This window comes from Lygodium microphyllum, chromosome 4 (assembly GCF_053477565.2).
Source record: "Lygodium microphyllum isolate KBCC chromosome 4, Lygodium_microphyllum_v1.1.10, whole genome shotgun sequence".
NCBI lineage: Eukaryota > Viridiplantae > Streptophyta > Polypodiopsida > Schizaeales > Lygodiaceae > Lygodium > Lygodium microphyllum.
The window spans coordinates 171,410,374-171,437,305 of NC_141138.1; the positions used below are offsets into that span (position 1 = coordinate 171,410,374).

Here is a 26,932-nt window from a genome sequence, read left to right on the forward strand (position 1 = left end):
GTCTGGGGAGATCAGGCATCCTTAGCAGGGTAGGACTCTAGAAAATCTGTGTTTGGGGGAAGGAACAGCAGCCTGGCAGCAACAATACATTTATAGGGCAGTATTGAGGTTCCCCACAGCAGCTCATAGTAGTGTTCGTCTCCAATGATGATGGAAGTTTGGGATGGCGATGAAAGACTGATGATGATTGAGTTTGATGATGCGAAGGATGTGTGGCAATCTGGCAATGAAAGCACAGAGTCTCCACAGCAGCACATAGTAGCGCTCATCTCCAATGATGATGGAAGTTTGGGATGGTGATGGAGTATGATGATGTGATGGATGTGTGGCAATCTGGCGTTGAAAGTGCATCTAATTTGATTTTCTTTTGAGCCAGTTATCGTACCAAAACTGAAAAGTTTTCCAACATTTAAGGTTTAATTTTGACCTGATTTTTTATAGCTTATCACCCTATTTGGGGTCTTGTCGTGCGGGCAGGTGTTGGGGGGGTTTTGCCTTGGTTTGTGACAATTGTTAAGGTGTGGGACTCCCTTATCTTGGTGCATTACCATTTGTCCTCTTGTGCTTGTCCAATCTATCTTGCATGTCGTCCTGTGTAAAACCTGCATTTGTGTGAGATCGTCGCCTAAATATATTCCTTGCCTTGAGTGCTCTTCTTGTCTAGAAATGTTTTATCTAGGTTGTCAATTTGAGCAAAAGAGGATTTTCCTAGTGTGGTTACTATCCACCCACTGTTCAGCTTGTAATGGTTTGACAGACTTACTCATGAGTATCGCCTAAATATATATTTCTTGCCTTGAGTGCTCACCTTGTCTAGAAATGTTTTATTTAGGTTGTGAATTTCAGCAAAAGAGGATTTTCCTAGTGTGGTTATTATCCACCCACCATTCAGCTTGTAATGGTTTGGCAGACTCTCATGAGCAGGGTGCATTTTGAAGTAGCATTAATGAGTGGGGATTTCCTTTGACATCTCAAGCACTCGGAAATGTAGAGCCTAATTCTTTTGGTGTCTGGCCTTTCTAGTCTCATGCAATCTTTACTCTTTCGGCTTGAAATACCTTTTTTACACCTTTTATCTTCTGGACCACTTCTATCCACTTTGATTGAGCCTGCAAGGCCTTTATGGCTTCTTCTAATTCTGATGTTGACTCTTCTGAGTTTATCCACACATCTTGAGGGGAATTGGCCTTCCTCCATGGTCCTTTGGTTTGCCATTAGGTTGTCAATTTCTGTCTCCTGCTGTATGGTATGCTTCCTATGCCCTAGTCTTGCGGTCTAAAGAATGCTCAATGGGTACCCATATTTGCAATCAATTTGGGGGTGTTGCCCTTTTATCCATCCTGATCTGGGTTAGGGAAAGAGAGAGGAAGCATGTTAATTGGATCACAATAGCGGGTATTGAAGTGTCCAGTTTTGTGATCCCACCTTGTGTTTTTGCAGCATATGAAACGTTTTCTCTCTTTCTGTTTTCTGAATGAGGAAGATGTGTGTGTTTAATGTGTTAGGATGTTCGGCTTTCCGACAACCCATTGACTGACTTAAAGGCTGGTGGTGCTCAACGCTATATGTTGGTGGCCCGTCTTTCCAAAATGACTGTGCTGAATGGAAGTGAAGTGAGCAGCATGACCTTCTCTGTATTGTCTGTTTTAATTCCTGCACTTAAACACCTGGAAGCTTATGGCCATGCGTTTGAATTTGTGGTCTTGATGCTATGTGACTGTAGATAAAAGCAAAGGAGCGGAGGGATTCAGAGATCAGGTTCCCAATAAGCAGAACACTATGCTGTTGATAGAAACACTGGTCTTACAGCTTGCCAGTATTGAATTGCAAACTCTTGCTTGTGACAGATATGTTCACCATGTGATGCACACTATGCCCAGCAGTACTTTGGAAGAGAGGACTCAAGTTCATCCAAGGTATTAGCACTACATGTAGCAGGATACAATCACAAGTATGTTCTGCTCTTAGATCAGTTACTAATCTCATCAAGGAATGTACTATTCCCTTTTTTAAAAAAGTTTTGGTTTTTGACAAGTTGCCAACAAATATACATGTTCTGTTTGTGACGGTCATTGGGAACTTTTAAGCTCCATCATTAGTTCCAACTTATGATTGATAAGCAAACATTGACTGTATTGCCATGTATATGTTTGCTCTGATGATCTTCAGGTTTTTAGAGCTGAAGGAGCTTTATGATCTTGATGAAGAACAGACACAAAATAGCAGGTTAACAGGCTCTGAGAAAATGGCCAGTAGTTTAAGAGGTAAAATCTCAGCTTGTGAAGGTGACACATTCTAGCAGCTTAGTATAATTAATATGCGCAGTGTACTAATCTGAAGCAGTATTTTTTACACAGTTATAACCCTGGTTTGTGTTGCTCCAAGTGTTGGAGAGAAGCTTCCCTCTATTAAAAAGCTTCCCTTGTCCACCACGGTATGTTAAATGGTTTTGACGTGGAGGTGCATTCTTTCAAACTCTGTTCATGAACAATTTGTTAGATTCAGACTGTTTTTGAAGCATTACAAAATTGCTCTGTTATAGAAATGTAAATCTGTCTGGGAGAATGTATCTCATATGTTCTTTACTTTGAGCTCCTTTACAGATTGGCAAACTGAAACTTGTGTGTGAGTCATTATTCAAAGTCAAAGCATCCAAACAACGGCTCTTTCTTCAGGAGCAGGTCAAATCTCCTTTACTTGTAATGCACTCCCTGTAAATGCTATTGAAGAACAATTTTCTTTTACAAGGCATGTTTGTCCTGAGAGTGTGTGCGCTTGCATGCCTGTGCATGCCAGGGTTAGAAAGTAACGCTTGGTACCATTGAAAGAATAAAAATAGGGTGCTGAAAAATATTGTGCTCACACAAATGATAATCTGTAGATACAAATTTGGGAGGATATTTCATAATCTTCATATGCCTGTTCTCTAGGGATCAGTTGAAATATATGTAAGATAACATATGCATTGCAAATTCAGCAGAAGAGGCTTTCCTTAATCTTTGGAGTTACAGAAATACAGATACATTAAGGGTCTGTAAACTCGGAAAGAAAAAAATTTGATACATAGGAAACGGGATACATCTAAGCATAAAAAATACATAAGTAGGGGGGCTTTAGTAATAGCATTAACATGTGCTATATGTGGATCTAATGTACCAACCCCTGTGATGCTAGAAGTACATAGATTTGGCAAGTTCTTCTTTCAAGTTGAGTTCAAACCATAGAAGAATGGGCAATTTTCTCTCCTAAGTGGTTCAGAAAAGTAGCCCTAAGCATGTCAAAACTCGGCTGAACTAGCCTTTTGGCAATAAGTAGCCCTTAATGTTTTCCTTGGCACGTGTGCATCTCAAGAGAAATGTGTATATGCTATTTTCTTTTATACAAGAAATATAACAAAAAAAGATTAAGTGTACTTTTGACTTTGTACTTAATTGTCTTTGAAATAACCAGAGATTTATTTGATTTTGTAGTTATACTTCATGCTGGGTTTTCATCCCATTTTGGGTCTTCTACACAATAATATGAAAGTATACAGAACAGAGAGTGTTTGTTTGTGCGTGCATATGCCCATACTAAATATACTTAGTAGGATTTGCTGATCATATATGTTGATATTGAGAAAACCTTTGATAGTGCAAACTCATGTTACATGGTGCAAGTAAGGAGAAATTGGGTTTCAGTCTTAGAATACATTATATTACTTTTTGCCTGTATGAAGACAACAAGGCTTCAACCATTTTAGGATGTGATTTCTCTGCATCTTGGACATTGGGAAGATCTGTCTGTCAAGGTTCTCCTGTGAGTGCTTTGCTATATGGAGTGGCTAGTCATCCTTTTATATGTAGTGGCTACTCAACCTTGCTTGAGTCATTTGGATCACATGATCAATATTGGGCCTCTGCATGGCTTGGACTATCAAATGATACACATTTTTCGGCACAAGCTTTTGTAGACAATCAAAATTTTATGCCTAGAGATAATGAAAGAGATGTTTCCACTCTCATAAAAGCGTTGAGGTGTCTGAAGTCTATTTCAACACATTCGAGACAAGCCATAAACATTCCATACTAGGTAGAATTTAATTATTGGCTGGTGGAATTAATTTTTTGGACACTAAAAAATTATTATTTTAGTTTTCATAAGTAATATCTGAAAATTAATTAAATAAGATGGATAATGCTGGAAAATGAGATTAGAAGGTTGCCACTTGGTGAGACTTGCCCATGCAAGTGGGAAAAACGTTTTGGGGGCTGGTTGAAGTCTATTCCAACCATTGTGAGAGCGGAGGTTGTTAGAAGAGCAAGGAGATGTTGCTTTGCTGATGTGATTTGTAGTCACTAAGGACCAGTCAGGAGACAACGACAGTTTTGGAGTCCTTCAGGGAGGTGTTAGTAGCCGAAGATCCTTTTGGTGCAAGTGATAGTATATAGGGGAGGGCAATAACTTTTTCGTGGTCCTAAGTTGCAGGTGACAGCTTCCATGGCTGTTTGAGCAGGGCAGCATCAAATTTTCAGCCGTTCTCACAACGAAACTCTAAAATTTCTCTCTCTACAACATTCTCTCTCATCTTATGGCCATCTCTCAAGTTATCTCAGTATATTCCAGTAGTTTGAGCCACTAGAGAAAGAGATTTCAGTTAATTTGTGCTGTAAATCCTAATTTACAATAGAAATTAGAGTTTTGATAGCTGTCTCGAGATACATGCTTAGAATTGGGGCAAATTGGTTTGAAGGCTTGTTGGTCATTTATGACAGCACGAGGCACTTGGATTAGTGGAGGAGATTAGTGAGTCTCAATTGTACTCCATCCATTTGCAATTGAAGATATACTGCAAGGGGCACTAGTTTTGGGGCCAATAGGTTGTTCATTGTCCAAGATCAAAATGGTAAAGTGTGTAGTTTAGTTTATGTGATTTATTTATTTCTTGTAATTATTGGTAAATCAGATTATTACTACCCTTTTCAAGGAGGATGGCTGTTTTTAACGTTCCATTGTCGGGATACAATCAATTCCCTTTACTTTGTGGGCTCGAGACACTCGATTGAAGGTTAGAAGTTTTGCTCAAGTGCTGAAACGGTGTTCAACTGAGCATTTATAGCAAGGATATCTTTAGATAGTAAGATGGGATCAACCAAAGATGATACATCTCATTTTGAAGTTGCAGATAATGAAGGGGAAATGTGCTAATGTAACTTGCACATGTGAGATGCAGGTTAATTATTTTATCATGTGGGACCTAGGATCTTGAGATACTAGTTGGTGCTAAAGAAAAAAGTTGTAATAAGTTATACTTGATATGTACTAGGTGGTACCCAAGTGTCAAAATTGGGCATAGACTAATTTCTTGGTCACTAATGTCATTGGTGACATTAGAGACTAGATACTAACTAATTAGTTAATGCCAGTCTAAGGGTTGATAACTACTCACAGATACTTGGGAGCCAAATTAGCCTAGCCAATTTAATTATTGGTTGGTGGAAATATTATTTTGGATATTAGAATAATTATTTATTTAATTTTGAAAAATAATATTTTAAAAAGTAATTTAATAAGCTAGATAATGTTGGAAATTGGGATTAGAAGGCTATCACTTAGCAAAATTTGCCCATGCAAGTGGAAAAAACGTTTTTGGGGGTTGATGGAAGTCTATTTTGAGAGAGAAGAATGCTTTTGGAGAATAAGGAGATGTAGTTGATGTTCTTGCTTGACCCTACCTTGCATCTCTACCCTAGCTTTGTTAAGCTCTTGCCTCTATCCGAGTCGCCCTGCCCTCGATCCCCTTGACTACTTGACCTGCCCTTGCCCTATACCTTGCTTCTCGACCACTTGACCCACCTCTGCCCTCTACCCATCTCGTCGCCTTTGACCCCACCCTTGACCACTTGACCGACCTTGCCCTCGATCTTACTTCACCACCGTCCCTTGCTACTTCACATTGCCCTACGTTGCTCTACCCTTTAGCTGTGTCTCTCCATCTTGACTCCTGCTCTGTTTGTCTTTTCTGTCCCCGCCTTGCACTTTGCTAGCCTTCAATACTATCGTCTCGCCCTCATCTTGAGTGTTCTTGCTTTGCTTGCCTTGGATCATCTCGACTTGAAAAGATGTCTTTGCACACTTGATCCGGAGTAAAACCAAGGCTTAATCCAACAAATAGATGGCGTGTATGGACACCAAGGTTAACATGCTAGAGAAAGCAATGAAAGCGCATATCACCAATACTAGAAAAACTTTGAACAACAACATTAATTAAGTGCAACATGGCCTACTCCATAAGATTGCAAAACTTGAGAATGAGATTGAAGAGTGGAAGAATGAGAAGGCAGCCATAATAGAGATCCAACAACTAAACGAGGAAATTGTGGCACTGAAGAGCATTGGTCCAGAGCAAGGAGAGATCAAAGAGGATATGATCATGATCATAAAGGAGGAAATCTCCAAGGCGGTGGTGGATGTTAAGCTTGAAGCCACGCAATAAGGGTGGGTAGAGGTAGATAAGAAGAACATAAAAAAGGAAGTAGAGAAAGACAATTAAAAGGAGGAGGTGCGAGTTGTCAATGCCACACTTGAAGAAGAAAGAATGAGACAAGCGAGACGTTTGAATGAAAGGGTAAATGGTATACCTAACAAAGAAATATCATCACCTGAGGAGGATGGTAAGAATCGGTGTATATGAGAAGGAGGAGGTGCGAGTTGTCAATGCCACACTTGAAGAAGAAAGAATGAGACAAGCGAGACGTTTGAATGAAAGGGTAAATGGTATACCTAACAAAGAAATATCATCACCTGAGCAGGATGGTAAGAATCGGTGTATATAAGGAAGATGCATGCCCCTTTACGAAAGCGTGGAGAATTGGGAGAAAACTGCAAAAGCGTAGACTCATCTTGAAAATTCGGGATGAGATGGAGAGGATGACCTTTGTGAAGAAAAAGACAATATTACACGGACTTCTAGGGGATCCCATCTACTTGGACAATGACATTACTTGGATACCGGTGGAGCATAGGCTCGTGAGTATTACACAGACTTTGAGGGGATCCCATCTACTTGACAATGACCTTACTTGGATATCGGTGGAGCATAGGCATGTGAGTATGCCCAAAATAATCAAAGCTAGGAAAGAGGAAAAGAAAGCAGTGTATAGAGATGACAGAGTCATCATTGACGGCAAGGTAGGTGAATAGGGATGCGTGGCCTATGAGACAAGCACTTCAGAGATATTGATGACCATATGGAACTGTAACGGCTTACTATAGATACACCCATGGAGAATGGAGGAGGTGATGGAGAACCATGAGCTGATTCTAGTCATAGAGACATATTAGAGTCTTGAGAGGGGATTGGCTAGAGTACATGGATATGTCTGGGAGTCCACACATGGAGCTATATGATACATTATGGTACTGTATGAGGATCAAGAGAATTTGCGATGTTGATTAGATAGAAGCTCCGAGATAGAGTTTCTATCGTGGCACGAGACCTTGATGCGTGATGTGAAGAAAGGTGGAAACAACTTAGGATCCGCTCAAGTGGTGCTCTGCACAATGAGATGCAAAGTATGCTACATGCTGAAGAATGCTTATGCAGCAGTTGTCACTTGGACATTGTCCCTTGTGGGGAAATTGTTCACTTGCCCAAGCGCCCTAGTACAAAGATGATGAAATTATACAATGCAAAGGGGAAGGTACAACAAGGGGGAGAAGCCGATGTTTAAGACAAAGTGCTGAAGCCTATAGAATACCAAGAAGGGTAGGAACCCCCTCTCAACCTGAATGTAGATGTTAAAGAAGGAAGAGGAGTCTGATGTTGGTTTTCTTGTAGTGCCGAGAATCATAAGGAATGGAAGAAGATGATGAATATGAGGTGGATGAAGCACCCATTGGAAGAGCAAGGTAGAAGTCACCGCCATGATAGCATCGAGAGAGATACTGTACGATCTGCCTCGGGAGGAGAAACCTCCATGCTGGAAGTAGAGCAAGCACTCCTAGGATGATGAAACCATGAAAGGAATGGTGTGCATCCCCACGTTTCTAGCCCAGGTAGGACCAAAGCAATCTGCAAGTTAGCCCTACACTGAAAGAGATGAGAATTTGCAAACACAGAGGTCAGTGGTGAGATGTTCCAAAGCAAAGCATAACAGAGAGAAAATCTAACTAAAAAGATAATGTAATGAATGTGTATGTGTGTGAGTAAATGCAACGGAAGACTGAAGAATGGAAAAGCTAAGGACAATGAATCCTATGGATCCGAATCTAAGAGTGCGAAAAATGGATGCTAGACTAACCTAGGGTATCTTAAAGGACCTAGAGACATGCTAGTCTAAGAAGGTGTCCACCATCGCGTATATCCAGTAGCAGGACTTTGCCAAGGGAACGCCTGACAAGGTGGAGAGGAAGGTGAGATGGATGCATGAAGTGTAATGGGATCGGGACCTGTAGACCAATTAGCCAGTCTCTCAGGGGTAGTGAAAGAGACTGTTTGTTGAGGCTGTGCTCGGGCCACATGTCCAGTAGCAACAATGGGTGCTGAAGGAAAGCCAGAGTGGAAGGCGTAGCCCTACTGGATTGTGCAGTCGCAGTGGTCTGTTGAGGCTTTTTAGGTGGAAGACCTTGGGCCTTGGAGCGACACTTCTTGGCAGTGTGTGCAAAACTGGTTTTTCTTGATGAGTTGCTGTCGGATAGGTCTAGATTCTTTGGTTCCATCTGAGGAAGAGGAGTCACCCTTTGATTGGCTTGCCTTTGCATCTTGTGAGTTCTTGCCACTGTTGGTTTTCCCTCTTGAAGAAGGAATCAACCCCCTTTGCTCTGACTAAGACTGTGATGAGGATTTCTTGTGGACTTGATCATGCAGCCTCACGTAATGTAAGAACTGACACTCAAACTCGTAGAAGGTTGGCAATCGAGGCTGTGAGATGATGTGTTGAATGAAATTGAAGTATTTTTCAGGCAACTTATTCAAGAAGAACGTAACCTGATCGTCGTATGACTTTGGAGAGCTAGTAGTGGCGAACTCGGCGAGTAACCACCTATATTCAGCTTGACTTTCAGATCATCCCCTTCCTTAATATAGAACTCTTGACGCTCAAAGTCAAGATTTATGCGTCGAGTACAATCTCGGGTCGCATAGTGGTCGAGAAGGTGACTCCAATGCTGTGACGCGAGCGGGAAGTGCTGTAATTGAGAGTAAAACTTAGAAAGTAATCTCGGCATCAGCTCAACATTGGCTGTGGCATTGGGGGCTCTCCATTGACAGATGCAGTCAGGGTGAGCTATTGAGGGTTCGACATAGGCTCTAGACCAATGACGAAGTCCCAAAGACCGTGAGACTCAAGCACTTGTTGCATGAAATTCGACCAAGTGGTGAAATTCGACCTGTTAAAACGAGTCTTATTCGTGAAGGCATTGGTGGCCGTTGCAACAGGAGTGGTAGTGCTCGGAGATGGTAGTGTGAAAAAGTATAATGGGGATAAGATGGGGGAGTGGAGTGCACTTGGGAATGGGCCCTAGAGTGCCCACCAAGCATGTGGGTAATGTGCAAGGTGGATCCATAGGTAGGGATGGGTTGACTAGGCATGTGCATGGTAGCTGTATGAGTAACTCATGGTGGAGGTGGGATGGAAACACGTTGAGCAGAAGATGGAAATCCTTGTGTAGGTGTAACCCAAGGTAAGTGGGATGACGCACCATAAGCCGAGGATGGAATCCCTTGCGTTTAAGTGGTTATGCGAGAGGTAAATCTGGGAGTAGTGAGGGGGATGCCCATCAGAGTCGTCCTAGGTTCTATGGGTGTGCTTATTTGCAGAAAGGTGAGAGGCACTATGTTAAAGGGTGGCATTCTCCCTAACGAAGTACCATGGTACAAAGAGGTAGAGAGTGGGGTAGAGAAGGAGAAGATACTAGGAGCGGAGATGGAAGATCCAACCCCTAGTGTGTGTGAAGCGGATGTGGAGTGTAATCCGAGATTTTGAAAGGATGAAGAGAGATGATCAAGGGTGGAGGTAGAAGAGGGTGGGATGGAACGGAAGTGAGAAGTGTGTGTTGCATGCTCAAATGAAACAGAAGCTGTAGATATACGTGAATTCCGTCTGCTTCATGAGCCCCCTCTATTAAAGTTCACATACGCAAAGCCATCCAGATCCCGCACCTTAAAAGAAGAAACATGTGAGGGTTTTGATTCATTCAACTCAAAAGGGTTGTACGAACTTGACACTGGACCTGGCTGAAATGATTAAGATGGATCGTCAGACGCTCCAAATGTCGTATGCCCTCCATGATTGGAGAGGTGGCCAGCCTCACCAACCGGTCGGAATATGGTAGCAAAGCTTGTAGGAGGGGTGTAAACATTACCATACTTGTTGCGATAGTACTCAAAGTCCTCCTCCGTCATGTTAGTGAAATCTGAAATAGGAGTAGAAAAACAAGGTGAAGGTGAAAGTGGAGCGTCGTCCTCATCATCGAGTCCATAATGCCATCTCAGGGCCTCCAGTGATGGAGAAGCCTGATAGGACATCATAGGAACTGGAGAAGAAGGTGTTTGGGACATTGTGATTCGGTTACGAATTGTATTGTGTGCCTCGCACAAAGACTAGCTGCAGGATACTCTTTACAAGAGCACCAGCTTTGATACCATGTGAAGAAAACTGCTAGGGTTTGCACTGAGGAAACAAAGAGTGTACGACCACCACGATAGAAACACAAAGAGACAGACACAAACACAAAAAGCAAAACTTAAACCCTAAATGCAAAACTCAAAACTCAAACACAAATAGAAGAAGGGAGAGAAGAACACAACTCTGAAGTGAATGAATATTGCAAATGAATGTAAGAGTGTATAGATACTCAAGTGCAAAGTAGTGTGTCAGAGAGTGACGTCCACTGGATACGGATCCAAAGTCTGTGACTACTAGTCGAACTGTGAAGAGAGAGGAATTTGCAAAACGTTGACACTAGAGGTTCCTGGAGACAGATGCAACTGTTGCAGAAAGGTGGGTGATGTCACGTGGCTCTTGATGAGTGCAAACATAAGCAAGAAGATGTCGCTAGATGGGGGAGGAGCAGCTACACTGTCGCCAAGCTGATGGAGGCCCAAACGCAAGTAGCCGGAGGGTGTGGAGTGATGCGTGGCTGATGAAGATCAAATGCAAGCACCAGATGATGGTGGAGAGGTTGGCGATGATAGGTGGAGGCCGAATGTAGCTTGGAAGGAGATGCCAGACAGTGGGCGACATTTGGAAGAAGGCGCTAGGGCATTGCAAGGATGGAGGGGCTGCCACGTGTGAGTTGATTGATGGCTGCAATCTGCAAAAACGAGATAGACTAAATGGAGGGCAGCATACCTATTTATATAAAGTTTGGGTCCTCCCAAGTGGGGTTGTGCTTATGGGACACAGACTCTCTCTAGGAATGCATTTTTGTTTAAAGAACAAGTTTGATTCATTAATTAAGTACGCGTTGGGGCTGTTTAAGTAAAGTTAATGCATTTTTAGCTCAACACATGATACATGTGGATTAGAGTGAAGATCTCTCGCTGCTAGATGCTATACATTGCCCTTGCTACTTTCCCTTGTGGGGGTTGAGATATGCTACTGGGAAGCCCTAGTAGCAAGAGAGAGAGGGAGATGTAGTAGGAGAGTTCCCTTTCACAGATCTCTTAGATGAGGTTATAGATTACTTCAGATTGGGGGAGATCCTCTTGGTAGGAGACTTTAATGCCAGGGTGCAAAGCAAATAGTGTGAGATATATGACTTTGAGGATCTAGGGCGGTTGCAAGTGATGGATGTAGAGGAAGCAAGCACAAACATGGTATCAGTTGATTCAAGGAGGGTGGGAGGGGGGGGGAGATAGTACTCGTTATAGTTAATACCTACTAGAACTAGGGTCGCGGCACTATCTCTGTATCTACAACGGGATGAGAAAGTGGAATGGATTTGGAGGATTGGCTTGTTTCCAACCCATTGACTCTAGCACAGTGGATTATGTACTAGGTTCCATTGCGACGATGGAACTAATTAGATCCTTCACCATCCCTCCTTGTGCGAAAGGGTTTCATCGCCAATTTTCTAGTGCACTAAGGGACTCATTGCAAAATGCAAGTATCTAAGCTGGATCTAAAAAGCAATGCATTATGGATGCAACTAGAGAGCTCATTCAGTTGTTCACTGGATGTACTGTTCCTTTCAATGTGGCGACCACATAGTAGAGCGAAAGAGGACAATGAGGATTGTTAGCCACATAGGATGTGAGTGGGAAGGTCCTCTAGCTGAGGCATTGTGTAAATGAGAGTTGAAGTTAAAACACGCATTTATAGAGTCTCAATTGGAGCACTTGAAGGAAAGTTCGGCAAAATATAGATGCACAATCCTATGTGATGGGTGGTTGGGCATTCGAAAGAGGAATACCTATAATATCTTCGTGTCTTCATGCAACGGCACAATGTTCATTAATTTCATTGATATATTTATTGTAGGTCTTACCATTACAGGAGCTTTGTTTGGAGACACATAAGAGCGGTCATCATGGAGATAGGGGTCCAAAATATGATGCATGTGGTTACTAGTAATGGTAGCAATTGTATGGCTATGGGATGCGTGCTTGAGGATGAATTTTCTACCATCATATATGGATTCCATGTGCTTCACATTGCCTTGACTTTCTTAGCATAGATATTGGTCAGATATCTTGGGGTCAATAATATCTTCAAGATTGTAAGAAGTAAGTTTGTGAAGAAGAGGTCAACAATGACCAACAAGTTTCGGGGCAACAACTCTCTTGAGCTTCTCAAGTCTTTTATTGCCAGTTTTGCTTACATGTTTATTGTGTTAGATAGGCTTATATGGGTCCATTTGAATTTGATCATGTGAAGTGAGAGTCTCGAAAAGGATCTTGTATTTAGGCACAATATCTTGGATGAGAGTTGGTGACTTAAGGCGGAGTCGTTGGTGAAGACTCTCACTTCCATCTCTAATAACTTGCATATCCTACGAGTACATGGATAAAATTTGGAAAGCCTTGCTTTGAAATGGCTACTTGTGGCAAGAGAACTAAGTTACCTTGTGTGCATGTTTACAATTGATTTTATCATTTGCCTACTATTTAACTTTTACTCATGATTCATTGTTCTTTTGTTAAAATTGTTTGTGTGGTCCATGATCATTCAGCTAGCAATGCATGTAATGTATGGGAAAATGCATCTTGGTATGGTTGGTAGTATGCAAATTCCCATGCATAGTCACATTGCAAGAGTCCAAAGTATGCAAACAAGAATGTTTCTTAATGCATTTGGTGCTCCTAGCATGTCAGGTACACATGAGAGGGTAGTTAATTGGATGTAATGTTGGATATTAGTTAAGTTGGAATCGCAACAATGTGAAAGCATAAAACATCATAATGCTTAAGACGGAAAAAGGCCTAGAACCTAGTGGAGGTTTTGAGGCAAGTAAAGTTAGAGGTAAAGTTTCTCATCTGTACAACATCCTAGATAGGGACTAGTCACTAATTAGTTTCTTTTCAGTTTTTCCATGATACTTAGGAAGTATCCATTCTTAATTGCATGGACACGGAAATGACTTGGGGGCATGTGTTGCGTAGAGACCTATCTGGGAGTATTAATTGGAGTGGTTGATATGTCCACCTTGGAGGAGTTTGCACAGAGGAAATAATAATTATTTAGCCTATGACATTTTTGGAGAAAGATTTTGCTTTTTCAAAGACATCATCACAAATTTTTTTGATTTTATCTCAAGAAAGCAGCTTTCCGTTGTTAATTGGTTGCATAAAGGTGAGATGAACTTTTGGGACAGAAAATTGACTGTATCTCAGATAGAGAAGGTACAGTGTTGGTTGTGTAAAGGTAAGATCAATTTTTGAGATAAAATGATCATTTAGAGGGGTCTATTGTTACCCCTTTCTATGAATCTGATTCATACAAAGGTTTTTTTTTCTTTAGTCTGATATCTGAAGTTGCCGTGAGTGGAAATAAGGAGCTTCCTGTTGGGGAAAGAGGGTGCATGTGGAGGTGATGTGTTGGTTGTGCAGTCTTATAAACTGGTTGCCTGAGAAATCCAACAATATGCTCTTGTAGGTATATGGGGAATGTGATGTCCCTGTGCTTGATTGTTGTGCTGAATAATATGGTAGAGTTTGTATCCATGATATGATTATTTATCCCTATGACATCATTTGGTTTGAATCCAATATGTTTTGCGTTATTCCTTGATCTCGAGCAATGCAGAGATGGAAAGTTAGAAATGGAGATGTATGTATGCTTAGTATGTCAGTAAGCCCAAGTGTTGTTGCTATGATATAATGTAAAATGGGTTGTTTTGTGGCTGCTTGATTTACCTGTCATGAATTTGTCATGTTTCTTCTAAATACTGGCTCTCCAATGAAATTGGTATCTCCATCGCTTGTGGTAAATACACCTCCTGTGCAATTGGTTCAGATACAACTGGCTACAAAGATGGTCAATGCGGCATCATTTGATGCTGCTTCTAGGGTGCAGATTAGAGGGAAGGCAGTAGTCGAGAAGGGATGATAAACCCCACATTATGAGACTATTCTGGTTAAGCCTGGATCAGTGCATGCTAGATTTTGGACTCAGTCTGCTGTGCTTCTACTTCACATCTGCAGCTAGATCAAGACTTTGAATTCATGCTTCCAAAGGGGAAGAAAGGAGCCGAATATGAGGCTATTATTCATCCTCTGCTTCTCTCCTCTCCATTGTCATCTCTCTCTTATTTAGTATCCTTCTCCTTGGACCTCACCCCTCTTGTGGTGTTCTTGTTTTTGGCCTCCTCTTGGCACAAAATTATATAGGAATTACAATTATCCACTATGAGATGTGCAACTTATGCAATGCAGCCTGCAGGTAACCCAAAGTATTATATTTCTCTCTTAACTGTTCTCTAGTTCTCAAATTTGAGGTACCCTATACTTCAATTTGTGATGATGAAGTGCCGGCGATACTGTTGTAAGTGTTGGAGCTACTATTATCAGTGCTCTTGATGGTGTTCTGAGTGTTGGAACTGCAGTCACAAGAGCTGTTGTCGTGAGAGCTTTGATGCTGTCATGAGAACTGTACACTGTTATAAGAGTTTCAAAATGCAGTGACAAGCGAATGGATGCTGGTTGGGATTGAGAATGCTGATGCTGTTGGTCTTCTGGTCAGCTCCTTTCTGAGAATGGGCAGTCTCCCTTGGATCAAATAGGCATGGCAAGACCTCTTGTACTATTAACGAAGCCATGTATACTGAGATGCAGATAATGATTCACACAGAGTTCTGCATCATGAGTCAACAAATGGAGGAAAAAATATGTGAAAAGGTCCAAGTTGAACTGCTAGAGGAGATGAAAATTATGCATGAAGAAATGAAGACAAATACGAAAAAGGAAATGTAAATGCAAGCATCATCGGAACTGGACATGAAAAGGGGTGAAATGCAACAAACCATAGATGCTTGTAGGACAGAAATCTTATAATTAAAAGAAGAGTAAAATGCACATGAGAAATGAGTGAAAGTACAAGGGGAAGTGCCAGTCATGCCGTAGTTGAAAATAGAGATGAAGGGATTGAAAAAGGACACACATACATGGGCAAACGTGGTAGGAGCAAAGAAAAAGATAGAAAATGTCATGGAAGAAAATGCCCAATGGAAAGAAGTGGCCAATAACCACAAAGGCACCAGAGAATAAAGTGGGAGTGATAAATGATACATGAGGAAGAGGTGAAAAGGAAGATATGTGCACTCCGAGTACGGGGTTGTGGGCATAGTGGCATGGAATGGCCATTTTCTAGCTTCCTGTCCATGTTCCAACCTATCCTCAAACCGCCCCAATCCGGTCTCCTGCCCCCTTTGATGGTGACAAGGAATGGCGATTCTAGTCCCCGTCCCCATTCCCATTCCCGTTCCCAAAACCCATCCCATGTCACTATGGTTGTGGGTTGGGTTGAAAAAGGCACCCCACATGAGGATACAAGGTCAGTCGCTAGATCTACATCTTCACCTCAGGGAGATACCTCACTGACAAAAAGAGCATTTCTTTTTCCTTCTCTGTTCTAGTAGTTCCAATTACATCTGTACTATAGACATATTCTAACTTAGAATATTGTCTAACATCTAGTCCCAAAGGCATGTTTTTTACCTCTTTCTTTAGAATCGAGATGAGAGATACACTTCATTGTATGTATTGCTGTGGTCTCAGAGGCCACATTGGCCTTTTAGACTCTCTTTCTCCTGACTTGCAAAACCTCAGAATGGTGAAATGGCAAAACATCTGCTAGATGGTGTGAATTGATCCTTTGTCAGTGTCCATTATAGCACTGCACCATGTTGTCCTTAGGTTTGCAAGTAAGAAAGCTCCTCTTAAGACAGGATTGTGAATCAGCTTTTGCTCGGAACATATTTTAGACCCAATACAAAAGACTGCACCCAATAAAAAAGACTGCAGCTTTGAGATTTGTAGGTCTTTTCCAAGGCTCCGATCTGCATTTTAGAAATATTTAACTAAAATCAGCTCACGGTTGTCACTTTTAAAATGACCTCTGTGAGAATTTTCTGAATTTTTTGCAATTCACTGCACAAAGTGCATTTCATTGTATTCACTAGAATTCCTGATGGGTTTCAGGACAATTGTTGGTAAGATTTACTTTTCCCTTGATTTGGCTCCTATGAGTGAATTTGTTGAGACTGCAAAACTAGTTCAACATGGAAGATGTGCTACCCTGAAGACCGGTTAGCTGCTGTTTACCTTTGATGTTCTCTATCGAAACATGTTTCAACATGTCTGCTAGATTAAAGAATGTGTCCTTTGCATGGTGCATCGAGTGCCTTCTTCTATCATCTCATTGGTTTAGTTGCTGTGGATTATTTGGTCTTTGATACTGGATAATTATTGATTGCAGGATTCTCCTGTTCCCATTCCGCTGGAGGAAGATTTACAAACGTTCCAAGACATTGGATTGGCAGCTGAAACAACCATTCTTGTGGATGAGATAAGCTCTTGATCGGCCAATTTTCAACACTTATGCCTCCATCACTCTCTCATAGTATAAAGAGTTCTTGAGAGGCCATATTATTATTTTTTGCATATGGACTTGTTTAGCAGGGATTTTGTGAAGAGAGGTGTTAAAAACACAAGGGCCTGTAGTATGTTTAAGATGTTTTAGAGAGAGATCTCTGTTCTGAAATAAACACATACCTTTCTAAAATCAATGTACTCTTGCCAGTATTGACTTCCATAAGAGAAGATGAATGACAATACATTCAGTCAGGCCATGTACAAGTTGCTTCTTTTGGATACCTCAATAGTAATAACACAAATGGGGAAATACCTTATGAGTTAGATTTTTGTGTGTTGGTATGCATGCATACTTGCATGTGTGTGTGCACGTGCATGCGCATAGTTCGTGTATTTTCCAGAAGCTTAGCATTTGTACCATTTGGGTCATTATTATTGCCCTTGCGCGCGCGCTCAGCATATGTATTATTTGGGTTATTATGATTGCCGTTTATGGGCTCCGATTCATGATGTGCTTCAGCCTTTCTTACTGGTATTTGGGTTGAATTTTGTGTTGGCCATCTCATGGGCTACCTATTGATTCCCTTAGCCCCTTGGTTTGGGCTTCCTGGAGTCTAAATTGTCACTTAAGACAGACAAGACAGTTCAATCAGTATGCCCCACAGTTATAGCTAGGGTTTGTTATGACACTTAGGATGCTTAGTCTCGGGATTCTCTATTTAAGGTCATTTTGTGCATTTTAGGATAACAGTGTGGTCATTATTTGGTGTGGTATTTGATCATTATACTTTCATTTATTGTTGTGATTGGGTATCATTGTACTTCATCTCTCTCTCTAGCGCCATAATGAGTAGTCTGCAGCTCTCCAGATGGTAGACAAGAGGGATCGGATCTTTTTGGCTAAGGGGCATGAAATCATCTATGGCAGGAAGATTACACACATACACTCGCACCCACCCTCTCACACACAGACAATTACTCCACATGCAGGCCCATAGTGGTATCAGAGCTGGTTTTCGCATAGCTATTGCTCTCTATCACCTAGCATGCAGCAATTGCTATTGAGCCCCATACTTGGTCGACTGCTAGCTTGAGCCATTACCTGTGTTGGCTCGCATTCCGGACGTACAATAGCTTCTTGCCATTATGACAGCCATCAGTAGTTCAAGCATATGACAACCTCCTTCATCACCCTGACACTAGTTGCAGCCAAATCTACCATGGAACTGCTACTAAGCTTGTCACCTCCTGTTGCCTTGTACTGTTCGCGAAGGAGTTACATGCAGCTCCTTCAACAAGGTATTGCCTCTAGACTAGTCAGTGCTGCCTGCTGCAACCCCTGAGGCATTGCCACTGCCGACCTTGCTTTTAGTGGTGCTGGCCTCTATTTCCCTTCTGCAGTTGGCTCTACTGACAAATATTATGCACTTGCAGTTGTCCAGCATCAGCCCTATCGTAAAGAATGTCCACTGGGGTAATGCCTTAGCCAGGCTGTTGGCACTTCTGCATGGATGGAGTGTCATCACTTCTACATGGATGGACCTTTGCTAGGCACTGCTCCACTTGTATGGCTTTTCAACTCTTGGACATCATTGCCCTTAGCTAGGTCAGTCCACCTGTGCTGCATCAGTCTACTTGTGCTGCTTTGCTAGCAGAGTTGCACCATAATAGCTAACTAATTTCTAGCAGCTACCACGTATCTTTAGCCCTCTCCTAGTCCTACAAAGTCTGTTGCCTGTGCTGCCCTCTTCACCATGCATTGCCCTGGAGTTGCCTTGCTTCTGAGTCTGTTGCCCATCGTTCTGGAGTACTGCATTGTATGGTTGCAGAGTTGCACTATCCAGCCTGACTTGCATCGCCTTATCAGATTTCCAGCACTACCTTCTACTGTGTCAGCTTCCAGCATTGCTGCCCTTCTGCCTTGGAGCTGTTTGCAGCAGTGTTAGACTGCCACTCAATCACCATTAGCTGTTGCCTCGGTCTTTCCGCAGCATATTCAGTTCAAATGTCACCCATTTTTGGTTGCCTTTATGCTGCCATTAGTGGCTCTCTCTTCTCAGTTGGCATCCCAATTTTAGTGAGATTTGTAAAAATTCCACAAACATTTGAGGCTTTTCACTTTGCTGCATCTCTCTTGATTTTGTCCAAGTTTGGGGCTTTTCACACTTGACCTCCGATTTTGCCTCCAACATTGGGTTTGTCTGCAACTTCAAAGAAATTCACTGCAATGGACCCCCTATTTGCTGAATTCTTTGACATTGATTGCAATTCATCTAACATTGCTCAAAATTCGACACAAAATTGATAACAATCTTTTCAATTTCCTACTCAGCTCATATATTAAAATTTTGGGCTTTTGCCTATTTTATCATCCTTCTGTCTCAGATTATCCTTGTTAACATGGTTATTGCATTTCCTCACCTTTGATCATAAAAAATTTGGGGCTTTTGGTCATATTGCCTTGCATTGTTCAGCATCTAATTGTTAGCAGTCATGTTTGTCATGCCTTGTCATCTCCTGCCTATGAACCTCAGTCTGAGTCAGATGAGGACTTTAGGAGCTCTGACCTGTCTATCACTTGTTTTGATGGAGGAGGTAGCTCATTCTAGAGCACTCAATTTATTGCATTTCAGTGCATTTTCTCCTCCAGTTGGGATTTTATGTGCATTTCCTGGGGCAGTTTCTGCATTCTTCAGCTTACCTCACTTGTTGGACATTGTACACCCTTTCCGGGATTTTTTTGAGCATTTTTGGCATTTGTACCAGCATTAAATATGCTGGTTCAACATATTTTTGGCCCCAAATTTCGGGTTGGCCAGTTTTTGGGATTTTTGGCTATTTATAGCCATTTCCCACTTGGCGGTCAATTAGATTATCATCTTCCCTCCTTCCTTGCAAGTGTACTCTCCGACTCCGTCATCTTCCTCCGTCTTTGGTGTTGCCGTCATCATCAGCCTAATCTGGTGTCCTCATTGACACTATGGGCTGTGTGCAGGGACCGATCAGTCCTCCTCTTGTATTCAGCATTTGTTCCTTGTTCAGTGCAGGTTTCTTTTCTTCTTTTCTTGCAGATTGTCTCTCTCTTCCTCTGTGTTCAAGTTCCTTCTTTTGTTGCACACTCTCACACTAACGAGGATCTCATCTCTGTGCTTGTAGTTGAATCGAGTTGACATGGAAGATGAATTGTGCAATCGGGAAGTCTTTTCGAGGCATTTGGATCGTGTACTAAATATTGTCGCCGCATATATGCAACAAGTCTTTGATTGTAGCTTTGCAGGACATGACTCCATATCATGCATTCTTTTGCAAGAAGCCACCCTTCTCCCACTTTCACATCCTTGGATGTGATGCCTATGTGTATGTTGACAATAAACATAGGGGCAAACTTGATGCAATGTTCAAGAAGCATATCTTTGTTGGTTACAATTACGTAACCAAAGGCTAGAAGTTTTATGATCCCCAAACTTGTAAGATAGTGGTGAGTTTGGAGGCGGTGTTTGATGAGGCTATGGCCTCCAATCCTCCCTCTAATGAGGCTTCTCCTTTCTGTGGCTCTTCTTTGACTCCAACCCCTCCTCCATTGTCGGCACCACCATTACCTTCCAGGATTTCTCTTGGCAACTCTCCTTTGTCTTCGACACCTCTCCCTCTGCTTTGCCTCTTCCACCCTTCTGACTCCAATAAGTATTCCTACTGCATTTTCATCCTCTTATGTTTCTTCAAGGGGGTTTGACCCATTAGGGATGGGAGCCTTCTTTGCCTAGTGAGGGGGAGTCCCTTTTCCATACACGTGCATCATAGGTTTTAGAGGCCCCTAGCTCATCCACTATAATATTTGGATCTTTGGCCCACCATTGACTTTCGTGCTCAAACTTTTCCATGACACCGTAATCCTTTGTCGAGCACTATTTATCGATGTGCTCTACTAAAAATATCATCTCACATGACCATGCCACCTTGTAGACTTTGTATTATACATTGAAGCTTTAGGGTTGGTTGTGACTTATATGGGTTCTTTCTTTAAAGTAACTTGAGAAGATCAAATCATGACCCTAAGCTTTGCTAGTGGTTGGGGGGTTTGGAGTGTGTTTTGGTATGTTTGATCATTATAAGTAGCCACACATAGGAGGTAGACCATATACGGGGAATTTTGAGCCAAGATTTTTATATGAAAAATTTGGGCATCCTCCATTTCTTTCTTGGATGGGAGATATATCAAGTTGCTCATGTATTTTCATTTCTTAGTATAGATACATATCCGAGCTTCTCTCGGAGTTTTGTATAGAGACATGTAAGCCTATTTCATGCCCCATGGACCTAGATTCCAAGTTGTTTATCACAGTTGATCCCCTTTCAGGTGTCACTTGTTATAGGTGTTGTGTTGACTCTCTTATGTGGCTCACTTATATGAGGCTGAATACTTCGATGTGGTGGCACTCTTGGCTTCTTTCATAAAGACACCTTTACAGGCTCACTAGCAACTTGCTTTGCACATTCTCCATTATTTATAGGGGACTTGATGCCATGGGATCATGTATGGAGAGGGAGCAACTCTAGTGGGTTGGAGTGACACAAATTGGGCTCAAGATGTTGACACTCCACGCTTCACCACAGTTTTTCTTTTTCCCTTGGATTAGGAGCTCTCTCTTGGAGCAGCAAGTAGTCTATTGTGGCGTTATCATAAACAAAAGTTGAGTATCGTGCCCTTAGCTCTATCGCATAGGAGGTAGTACGACTTTGTCACATATTGGCAGAGATAGGCTTTCCGTAGACAAGACTAGTAGTGCTACATGTGGATAATCAGAGTGCTCTTGCTCTGATAGAGAACCTTGTGTTTTGTGCCCAAATGAAACACATTGAGGTTCAATGCCATTATGTTTGAGAGTGGATTGTGGGCTAGCAGTGGTCTAGTATTCCATGAGGACAATGTAGTGGATCTCTTCACAAAGCCCTTATCTCGGGCTTATAGACTTCATCCCATGAGATTGTTAGTCATTAGACACTCCCAAGGATTTGAGAGGGGGTGTTGGCAAGTGTGTTTTAGTGTGTTCAGATTGTTAGACAAGCTCCCATGCATTTTAGCTTTAGTGGAACTGGGCTATGTTCACATTCTTCAAGGCAGATTTGGGGATAGGCAACCTGTTTATGTAAGCTAACTGCATTAATTGCAGGTGCAGGTGCTTGCATCAAGTAGGGAAATTAATGTAGTGGATTGCAAGCTGGTCACATTCTTGGCCAACTGCAATAGATAATAGCCCTTTAGCAGCCCTTCTCTATTTGTTTGCAGATTTTAGCACTCTCCTTGTCCAACTTGCATCATTCTGAACTTATTGCCAAATAAGAAGGGCAACAACAAGAAGAATGGCAAACCTTCCATTAAGCAGGTTGCTCGTCAGCCACTGGTGGATCGCAACTTATATGCTCCCATCGATGACCACAAATTCATGGACTCCCATGATGTATTGTGCTGAACAGAGCAAGTGGTCACCTAGACTGAAAGTGATCTCCTGGAATGTAAGAGGTTTCAGTTCAGACCTGCGCAAACAAGTGTGCTATGGAATAATCAGAAAATACAAACCGCATGTGATAGCATTACAGGAAGTGAAAATGGATGAGGAGGCTGTCAGCGCTATGTCTATCAATGATTTCACTGTCATGCACGACCTCAGAGGCACATGCTAAGTGAAATAACAGCTTCTGACCACCTTCCGATTCTAATCTCTTGCCGTCTTGTCCTGACAAGCCGCATGCAGAATGGCCCGCTGCCATTTCGTTTTAACACATCATTTCTGAAGGATAAATCCTTTACGGGCAGACTGCAAGAGTCCTGGGAGATGGCCCGAAACTCCTCCCTAGCACCGGAGTTCAGATGGCAAAAATGCATGAACGCTACTATCAAAACTGCGAAAGAGCATGGTCAAATGATCGCAGCGAGAAGGCGGAGGGACATCCAAGCTGCTGTAAATGCTAGAGAACCCCTCCTGCAGGTTCTAGCAATGGTCCCTGGAGACCTCACCGCTTAGAGCCATCTAAGGCAAACAGAGCACTTCTTGAAAACATAGGAGGATTACTCAGTCCAGACTGCCAAAACCCTACTCAGGGGCCAATGGGAAAGGTTTGGTGACGCACCTAATGCTTTGCTCTTCTCATCACTTAGAGCAAAGCAGGCCAGAGAGACCATCACAGAGATTGAGGATGAACATGGAACGCTTCACACTGATGAGCACCATCTCGAGACTCTTCGAGAAGCATTTGTCCTCCATAGTAGGGGCGGAGCCTAAGCTACCCCCTGACTATGACTAGCAGGTTGCTAGATTCTTAGGAGGAGTTGTGATCCCCATTACACCAGTTGACTCTCTTGCCTTAGATAGGCCGTTCATTCTGGAGGAAGTCGAGCAATCCGTCTTCAAAATGAAGAAGGGCAAAGCTCCTGGCCCTGATGGCTTGCCATGGGAGCTCTTCCAAGCCCTCTGAACATCGTGTAGGGAAGACCTGTTGGACATGATGAACAACATCCGGAAGTCTGGGTGCGTCACTCGAGAAATTAATCAAGGCCTAATCAAGATGGTGCCTAAGTCTCCTATGAGAAATAGGGCAAAGAATTGGCGCCTACTCACCATGCTTAATTTCAACTATAAGATTGTACACCCGAGGTAGTACGGGTTTGTGAATGGAAGGAAAATTCTGGATGCAGTGTTAAATCTTCTATTCTCTGTGGACCTGGCCTTGACACACAAGTCTGATTTTGTTTTGATCAATATCGATCTAGACAAAGCATATGATTGAATCAACTGGCATTTTATTAGGAAGGTCATGGAAGCATTCAAATTTGGGGATATCTTCACAAATATGATCACTGCTTTGTTCACCAATGCTACGGCCTCCATCAGGCTCAGTGACCTGGCCTTTCTCTCTCAGGAGGTCGATCTGCCAAGGGTGCCCTGTGGCCCCACTTTTGTTTGCATTAGTTACTGACCCACTCCTTCGTAACATAGACAAGAAAGTACAGGATGGTACCATCCGAGGGATGCCCTTGCCTGACGGATCATGCTCACCATCTCAGCTCTTTGCAGATGATAGCGAATCTCTAGTGGCTGCAGAGAAAAGATCAGTGGATGAATTGATGGGCGCGTTCAATGACTTTGCACTACTCTCCTCTTCGGTCATAAACAGAAGCAAGACTGAATTTATCCCTCTTACTTTGGGGGACCCACAAAACTGGATGCTTGATTATGGCTTTAAGGTGGTAAAGCTGGGGGAAATTGTACGTTACCTTGGAGCTCCGATAGGGGTTGGCATAACTCCTAGTCAAAGATTTAAATGGTATTTGGAGAAGATCCAGTAGAAAATGGTCAAGTGGATGAATTCATCCTTGTCTTTGGCAGGGCGAATCACCGTGATCAAGAATGTTCTCTCTTCACAGATTGTGTACATGGCATCCCTCTTTGTGTTTGGGAAGACAGCCTGGGGGCAAATCGAAAAGATGTTCAGACAGTTTTTGTGGAAGAAGGAAGGCCCTGCAATGCACCAAATCTCATGGGACCTAATCACCTCAAGAAGAGATGAAGGGGGAGCTGGTATAGAAGCCCTAGCAGACAAGGCCAACCGACTAGCATTCAGAGTACTCACAAGGCTGAATGACAACCAACGATGGTCAGTAATATTGAAGACATGGATCACGGCCTCCAAGGAAGTTGAGTGAGCATGGACTAGGGCAGTTTGGAGAAGCTGGCAGGTTGTCATCTCGCAATCTTGTTGGTCTCGTAAATTTAGTAGGCAGGGTGGCGCGGCCCTATCCTCGTCAATTTGGCTTAATCTCTTTCCATTTGATCTTCCAGGCTGACCTGTGCTTCGCAATAGATCTCTTGTAAAAGCATTAGCTACTAAAGGCTTAAGATTCTGGTCGCAGCTTTTGGACCATACCCGCAATGATTGGTTTCCTTTTGCCTTTGTCAGAACCAGCTTCGGCTTGACAACCAGGGAGTTGCTTTGGTTATAGAGTGTTCTTGCGCAGCTCAAAAATGATTGGCCCACTTCACCGGTGTCCAGGAACTCACCGCCCCTTCTTGCACTAACTAGCCAAGCGGGCAAACAGCTTATCAAATGCAAGTCTTTGAAGGACTTTAGCCCTCCCTCTATGGACATCCCTCTCATATTGAAGGATAAATGGAAGAAATGCAGCCCTTTGGCCACTCTTGCCACCTGGCAACGATAGACTAAGCGAGTGTGGAAGAACACACCATTACATAGGCTCAATTGCTTCAAATGGAGACTTCTTATCAAGAAGCTTCCCCTAAGGGCAAGGCTGGCTAGAAAGATCCGCATCTCTCCACTTTGCCCGCTGTGCAAGAGACATGAAGAGGATGAAAAACACTTACTATGGGATTGCCCGGTAATCAAACCCCTTTGGCACAGAGTGAGGAAGTGGCTAAAGGGTGCAAATCTCAAAGCCGAGTTTGGCTTTGCCACTGTTTTCTTTGGCGACAAGGCCAACTTGGATGAAGCCATGTGGAGATTGATACTGCTTATTTCAACAATAGTCATGACGCATATCTGGAGCAGAAGAAACACTATACTTTTCAGAAGTGCCCAAGTTAACAACCCAGCCAATTGGTCTGAGTCCCTTCATGCTGAACTGGTTATGATACTTAGAACTGTGGAATCAGAGCACTGGATCTTCAAGCTTTTTGGCAAAAAGCTAGGCTCAATGCCCTGATTTTGTATGTCGGTCAATGGCCTGAAACGCCTAAAAGGGTGATGTAAACATTTCTTTACTTATTTGAATGGAAAAGCGCATTTAAAAAAAAACTTGCGTCATTCTTATGTCATCAGCCTGGTCAAGTGTCCTCATCGACACGCTGGGTTGAGTGTAGGGCTAGATCGGTCCAGATCATATCCAGTTTTCATTTTTTGATTAGTGCAGTTTTTTCCTTATCTTCTTGTGTTCATGTTAGTATGCCTTCCCTCAATGTTTGAAATATTACCAAAAATTGTGTGTTGCGTATTAATCTACGATATTTTGATGAAAATAGATTCACATAGCTGTCTTTTTTTCTATAGAATGGCTATGAATCTCTCCAAAGAGTAGACGAAGAAAGTGATGTGAACTATATTCATTTAACTTATATTGTCTGTAAGTTCGATGTTGAAGCTTCCATAGACAATTGTAAGATTGGACAGTCCTAATGTACAACTCAACAAAAGAAGAGACAATCCAAGAAAGGCGAAAGAGATCTTCAAACCTTTATTGTGCAACAGTAAAGCAGAGATAGAGATTTGTACAGTTATCCACTCTCAAAGCCCCATCTTTGATGAGCATTTCAAAGGCAAAAAGTCACCTAATCGTCGTGTATAGGACCTCTTTAGTTCGTCTCAATTTGCCTCAAGCAATCTTCGCTTCGATCAAACCATGAACATTTTTGCTTGCCTTGATCTCACATGCGTTTGTAGCATGGGGACAGAATCACTCATTGCGATAGCTATATGCTACTAGGACAATGCCACTAGTGCCCTCACATGTCACCATTAGCCCATTTGTATCCATGCTTGAAGTTCATGCAATCAAAACACCAAATAGTTGGCATTTCTAATCGTTAAATTTCAATTGAGAGTTTCATCAATGTAGCCAACCTTAATGTGTTAATGTGCCACATCATCAAATGAAATGTCTTGCACAAGAAACATTGTTTTTAAATGTTGCTTTTGAGTTGACCAATTTCATGATCAAGGTGTGACCTTGACCCGTGACCTGCCAAGTGATTGTGCACGTCTTGCCTCTTGCACATGGTGGCTTGCCTTGTGGAATCCTTCTTATCAACTCGGCAATCCTTCTCATGCATGCTCTTGTGACCGTGTCGTTTGTCTTCACTTGTTCCATTGCTTGGCCAATGGTGTGTATGTGGGTTGTGCCTACATGCA

At 42.4% G+C, this 26,932-nt stretch overlaps 1 protein-coding gene across 2 annotated transcripts in view; it reads left to right on the plus strand.

The window, feature by feature from the left end:
- PFI (tubulin folding cofactor E / Pfifferling (PFI)) overlaps window positions 1–25,804 on the plus strand; it is a 70,932-nt gene extending 45,128 nt beyond the window's left edge. Inside the window, exons 9-16 of one of the 2 annotated variants that reach the window (XR_015690731.1) lie at window positions 1,506–1,613; window positions 1,724–1,758; window positions 1,848–1,916; window positions 2,170–2,264; window positions 2,358–2,434; window positions 2,604–2,681; window positions 16,622–16,728; window positions 16,899–25,804. Coding sequence is in view for 1 of the 2 variants with exons in the window: in XM_087676888.1 (XP_087533014.1) it covers window positions 1,506–1,613; window positions 1,724–1,758; window positions 1,848–1,916; window positions 2,170–2,264; window positions 2,358–2,434; window positions 2,604–2,681; window positions 16,899–17,000 (564 nt within the window). In the remaining variant the exon portion in view is untranslated. The remainder of the gene's footprint in view (window positions 1–1,505; window positions 1,614–1,723; window positions 1,759–1,847; window positions 1,917–2,169; window positions 2,265–2,357; window positions 2,435–2,603; window positions 2,682–16,621; window positions 16,729–16,898) is intronic. The other variant, XM_087676888.1, reaches the window with a different exon arrangement.
- The last annotated feature ends 1,128 nt before the right edge of the window (window positions 25,805–26,932 follow it).